The 6119-nt window shown below is 34.7% G+C and overlaps 1 protein-coding gene and 2 long non-coding RNA genes across 4 annotated transcripts; all 3 read right to left on the bottom strand.

The window, feature by feature from the left end:
- Positions 1 to 1207: 1207 nt before the first annotated feature.
- Positions 1208 to 1906, bottom strand: LOC128130833 (uncharacterized). Its single transcript, XR_008228760.1, has 3 exons — positions 1740 to 1906; positions 1561 to 1648; positions 1208 to 1439 (listed from the first exon to the last, which is right to left on the bottom strand). It is a non-coding gene; the product is annotated as an uncharacterized LOC128130833 (long non-coding RNA).
- Positions 1907 to 2060: 154 nt separating this feature from the next.
- On the bottom strand, positions 2061 to 2821 carry LOC128128260 (protein DETOXIFICATION 45, chloroplastic-like). Its single transcript, XM_052767140.1, has 4 exons — positions 2755 to 2821; positions 2562 to 2697; positions 2284 to 2355; positions 2061 to 2192 (listed from the first exon to the last, which is right to left on the bottom strand). Exons 2-4 carry the CDS (start codon positions 2622 to 2624, stop codon positions 2061 to 2063), a joined length of 267 nt encoding a protein of 88 aa, XP_052623100.1. The 5' UTR covers positions 2625 to 2697; positions 2755 to 2821.
- A 705-nt stretch (positions 2822 to 3526) lies between these two features.
- LOC111899345 (uncharacterized) lies at positions 3527 to 5657 on the bottom strand. Of its 2 annotated transcripts, none has more exons than XR_002852893.3 (8): positions 5303 to 5657; positions 4826 to 5220; positions 4569 to 4637; positions 4393 to 4491; positions 4219 to 4322; positions 4022 to 4124; positions 3760 to 3928; positions 3527 to 3656 (listed from the first exon to the last, which is right to left on the bottom strand). It is a non-coding gene; the product is annotated as an uncharacterized LOC111899345 (long non-coding RNA). The 2 variants fall into 2 exon arrangements; XR_002852894.3 differs by having other exon boundaries at positions 3760 to 3921.
- Positions 5658 to 6119: the final 462 nt, after the last annotated feature.

Raw genomic sequence — 6119 nt, 5'->3', positions numbered from 1 at the left:
TAAGGGGACTCAATCTTTGTAACCTTCGAGTTTTAAGAGTCACTAATACAACACTCAAAGGTTCCATTCATTATGATCCCTAAAGGAAGAGAAGGTGAGGCGGTTGTCTCCTTGAAGGCGCCTTTGGATCTTTGAGGGGATGAAGTTGTAGTGGGAACGTCTCTGGAAATTAGTCGCGTCAGGTGACCTAAATTCTTCTCATCCTATAAAAATAGAAATAGGTTGTTCAAGACAGAGGAAATATGTGACTAAAAGAACATCCTTTTGCACAGTCATCCCTCATCTGTTCGTATTAGTGTGAGCATCAATGACAATGTGATGATAGTGGTTGGTGCTGAAGAAAAGATGCAAAGTCAGCGTCAACGGGCTTTCACAAAGGGAGTGATGCATTCAAGGAATGACACGCTAATTCATTCAAAGTAGATCAGTCAGATAAGGCCACTGTTGAAGGAGAATATCATGTAAGAAACGATAGTAGAAAAGGAAAGTGTCTTCATAATGTATACTTCTTTGGTAAGGAATAATTTCTTTTTGAATGAAAATAACCAAAATATACACTAAAAGGATAGGAACCTATGTTCAAAGTTTTAAAAATAGAAAAACATAAAACAAAACTAAAGTATCAGTGTCAAAATCAACAAATCAAACCATATAAATATCGTTCTCCTTAAGAGCAGAAAGCATGATTTTTTTTCAACATCAAACACTTTTCCCTCATGATGGTTGAAAAGAACTTTGTAATCAGTGTCATAAAGTTGATTCACTACTAGAAAAAAGGCCTTTTACGACGCTCATTGCGCGTCGTAAAACGCTCAGACGACGCGCAAATGCGTGTCAAGGAAGGCCCTGTCATAAAGAGAGACGACGCGCTTTTGCGCGTCGTCTATAGACGACGCGCATTTACGACGCGCATTTATGACGCGCATTTACGACGCGCGATTACGACACGCAATGCGTATCAAGGAAGGCCCTGTCATAAAGGAAGACGATACGCATTCGCGTGTCGTAACCTTACGACGCGCGTGTTAATGACACGCAATGCGTATCAAGAAAGCCTCTGTCAAGAAAGGCCATGTCATAAATGAAGATGACACGCATGTTTGCGTATCATAATTTTAAATGTTAAAAAAAAATATTTTTTATAGATTTACTAATTTTCAAATTAAATTTGCATTTAATGCCTCACAATATAAAATAAAATATCATATACAAAAAATATAATCCATTTCATAAAATTTAATGTCTTACAATTCTATTTGTTACAATATATAAATTTACATGATGTGTAGTGGAACAAACAATGAGATACGCATACAATGGAGATGGATAACAAGACATCAAAAAGGAAAAAGAAGGGCAAAAAAGTAAAATACGAGGCCACGCATGAGAAGCTCAGCTACTTTAGCAGCAACTGTGTTACGTGCAGCATCCTTGCTAGCCTGAGAATGAGATGCATATCAAAATATCAAAGTTGTTAAGTAACTAGTTCCTTTTGTTTACTTTCCCAAATATTTTTTAAACATCATTTATCCGTACAGCACTCAAAGTAAGAAGACATACCTCACCCCTTATCAGCAATGGGTTTCTTCCCTCATCAATTAGGACATAATCAAGTTCATCAACTATTGCAAAATGCAATGGTTTTGGCCTGATAAACATTGTGCTATTATTAATCCAAGAGACACTTCAAATGAAATCTGCCTTAGTAATTAGTATTAGTATGAAAAATGTGGTAATACCATCTCATAACAAGTTGCAATTACAGACGATAAAATCCCAACAAGCATCTACAGTGAAAACATATTAATCCAAGGGCAAATATGTAATTTTATATTCATGTCTAAAAAAAAGCATACCATGGAATAAGCAGCATACGGGAAGTCTGAAACTCCATAATGCAAACCATCAACAATAAAAGCAAAAGCATTCAAAGGTTGACTAGCACTCACAAACTTTTTTCACAAAATCAAAACGCATCAGAAATATATATATATATATATATATATATATATATATATATATATATATATATATATATATATATATTAACAACAAGGGTATTATAGGGAGTTTACCAAAACCCCGGTTCTAGCAATCGCCAATACTCTAATGTCCTTAGTGAACAGTGTGACTATGGAACCAAATGAAACTCCCAATATTGCAGCCAAAGTAACACCCATCACAAAACCAATCTAAAGAAAATAATAAAACATTAATTAACTTTTATAAAATAAAAACATCTTTATATATTATATAAACAAAATAATTATTAATTAACATTACAGTCAACACGAAGTATGTGATATCCTTCACAGATCTATAATTCCCTTTTGAAACCGAACTAGCAATCAACGCCTAAAACAAAAAAAAACAAAAAAAATGGTTAAGAAGTCAACTAACTGACAAATAGTCAAACATTTTCCTTAAACTATATGTCAAGTCAAGTCAAAGTCAACATTTGGTGAATTTATACCTGACCAGATGCAGCCAACGCATCTGTAATAAGGGAAACTGCTAACCAAACTTGCAGACATATATGATGAAGCAGTAGAGTAGAGTACCTTGAGCATTTCATTTTGTGCTGTCAGCAACTGGTCCCGCCCTTGCAACTGTACCATACTCATCTTACCAGCAAGTATGTCTGCTTCTTTCCCGCCCAGGAAATTTGTTTTCTTTATTCATTTAAGAACCAAAACCCTAAAAAACATTATATAGAATTATAAAAACTTCAAGAAAAGTCAAAGGGAATAATACCTCAAGAATATGTAGACGTCAATTCACAGGCAATTCAGCATTTAACACAGCAGATTTTATACCAAACTGTCAAAAAATATATAAAAAGTTTTATTAAAATCTATAATAGGTAAAAAAAGATTAATTTAATGGAAAAAATAATACTTGCTCAAAGTTTTAGTCTAAAACTTGTGTCAATTGTATTTGTAAATATAAAGACTTTCTTTTGAACAAGATCCAACTTCAAAATTGCAAGAATGTAAAGAAGCTTATCTCGATAACTACATTGTATCTAAATATAAAAGTAAAAGAAATAAATAAAGATGCAAGAAACTATAAAATGTATTAAAGAAATGCCCTAAAATAAGTTTGTTAAATAAGTATACAAGATTTTAGCTCTTAAGCTCTTACCTAAAATTGCTGAACATTTTTGGGGACAATTTCGTCCTTTCCATCACCAACTTCTGCTAAAGTAAGAATATAGGGATTGTGTAGATAAAGCTTCTTCAAGCTTTCAACATCATCACTGCAAAAATTTCATCAGAATTAATTGAATGAAGAAATTGCAGGGGTAGAAATGGAAATACCATCTTATAAGAAGTGATAATGACACAAACAAACCTTGAGGTAGCAGCCATGAGAAGGCATTGACATCTTTTAGGAATTTGAGTTTTGAGATCTTTGAGATTCTTTTCATATCCATATGTAAAAATAAGATATGCCTGATTTACTAACATGAATCAGTACTTTAATAAAGAGTATTATAAATGTTACAGAAAGAAAATAATCCATACCTTATCAAGAATAATAATTGAAAGATAATCATGAACGGATTTTGCTTGAAGAACACCTGATGAAAGACATCTTTGGACACAAGCTGGAGTAGAAACAAAGATATAAGGAGGCCCTGACAATGCTGTCGCCTGAAAATTGGAAAACAAAAGCAAAAATTACCAATTTACCGTTGATCTTTATAATATTGAAGAACAGAATTGGATTTTGTATAAAAAATTTACAAAAACTAACCATTTCAGAGAAACTTGGTTCACCCATTAACTGAAACTTTATTTGGCAACATCATTTTTGCAAGAGGAAGTAATTCCCCTTGAGAAATCAGAATTTGTCTCGGTTCTTCACCTTCTCCTGCAACATTTCCTAATGCTTAAGCACACTGCTCTGCAACAGGCACTGAACTCTTTTTTGGATAACAATTACAAAATTAGAATTACGCCATTGAAGTGATATGAAAAAATCAAGAAATATTAAAAACAAAGTACTTAACACTAACCTCCAATTTGAGCAATGAGTAAAGGTAATGCAGGCAATTAAGCTCTTGTTTCTTTAGGTTTTCCAGCAGCTATGTTTGTAAGACACCAAGCTGCTTCAAGCAACTGTATTATGGATCCAGAATAAAAATTAAAACAAATTAAAAAGGGTATGCTAAAAAGAAAGAAGGTCATTACTAATATTATTATTGTTTATTACCTGCTCATCATGGGAACTGCTCTGTAGATAAGAGGGGTATCAGATCTTCAACAAAATGGATATGAATGTGTAAAGCTTCCAGTCTTGACCAGCCTGCCCTTGTCCTGTGCACCATCCATAATAAAAAGAATCATAATTTGTTTTACGCATTTTCCCCTGTTCATAATCATATACCATTCAACTATTCTTGCCTTCACTTCATGAATAATATATTTATCTGTACGCATCTTTTGGAGACCTGTTCAAGTAATAGTTATTGGCAACCAATTTTTCCTGCATAACCCAATTATTAAAAATTAAAAAATAATAATAAATTTAAAAAGTACAATAATGCCCTTATTGATACGCACCAGATGAGACTGCACATTTGCCATCTTCTTTTCATCAAACTCATACTCTTTAACAGGTACTTTTGTAGCCTTTTAACATACAACAACAATACTAGTATCAAAAATGGATTACACAAGATGAGACAGGGGCCTTGATTTGATAATCAAATATTGCAATACTCAGTGAAGCAAATAATCAAACACTTAGTGGGCAGTAAAAACTTAATTGTGTTGATTGAAAAGATAAAGTTTAGGGACGTAAAGGAGAAGAGGAGAACCTGAATCAACGAATCTGGCATATGGTTAGATGTTTTTACCAGAGACGGTAACAATGGTACTCATAGAGAACAAGATTAAGAAGCAGACACTACATTGATTTTCTAGAAAGAAAATGGCAAACAGTTAGTAATTGATCCAAAATCAATAATCGGCACATCACCTGCACTCGAATTGATGACATCGTTAGCTTCCCGAAACTCCAGCGACACTGTTACTTGGCCTGGACTCCGGCGACTCATCTGACCTACACCACGACGACGCCAGTTGTACCAGCGACTCATCTAATCCCAAATCTGATCTTCAACCTTCGGTTTCTAATCTTCAACCTCGAACTTGAGCCCTATAGCTCCTCACAACCCCTTGACAACCTTTGAACGCCACCTCACACCCTCACCTGCAAATAAAAAAAGAAATAATAAGAAGGGAGAAGAAGGGTTGTGATCGAGCTAGAGGAAGAAAAGAGGAAGAATACGCACATCATTTCTTTCTTCTTTCTTCTTTTCGCTCTCCAACTCTGGCTATAAATACGAAAGCGCAAGAGATATTGAGAGGAGTGAGCGGGGTACTTCAAAATTTTGGGGGATTTTCCATGTTTCTAGTGGTGGAGGCTGCTAGGTTTTACAGAGAGTAGTAGGGGAGAAAATGAAAGAAGATATTACTATTTCAAATGTGTTATGTTTGATTAGGGTTTGCACATAGAAGGAAGTGAAAGTCGATCGGAGAAGAAGGGGTTTGCAGAGAGAAAGAAGGGAGAGAATGAAGTTGATTTGGCGGGTGTAGAGAGTAGAGAGGAAGAGGAAGCGGGTGTTCAAAATTTTGGGGGATTTAGTTTCCCCCCTGAGTCCAAACGCGTGTTTATTAAAATTATAAAGCGACATTTGTAGAGGATGCCTTTTTTATTATAGGTGCCCTCCGTGTTTTTAATATTTTTACATCAGACACTAATTTAAGGGCACTCAGTAATGCGCGACCTAAATCCTTAAATTTTTTGAAGAGATGACACTTTTTTAATGTCGCTCTCTAATGCGTAACATAAATCAAAGAGCGTCGTGTTTTGCGCGTCGTAAAAGGTCTTTTTTCTAGTAGTGATTGGTGGTGATAAAGTTTCCTTTGAGTCCTTCTACATAGAAAACATCCTTCGGGTTAATTATCCTACACTCAAAAGTTCCAACACCTGAAACAGATCTTCCACTATTGTCACCAAACGTCACCATTGGACCATCTCTATTTGAAAATTTTGTTAGGAAGGACTTGTAACTGGTTAGGTGTCTAGAAGTTCCATTGTCTAGGTAC

The sequence above is a fragment of the Lactuca sativa genome, chromosome 1 (assembly GCF_002870075.4).
Source record: "Lactuca sativa cultivar Salinas chromosome 1, Lsat_Salinas_v11, whole genome shotgun sequence".
NCBI lineage: Eukaryota > Viridiplantae > Streptophyta > Magnoliopsida > Asterales > Asteraceae > Lactuca > Lactuca sativa.
This window is presented reverse-complemented; position numbering and strand designations above follow the sequence as displayed.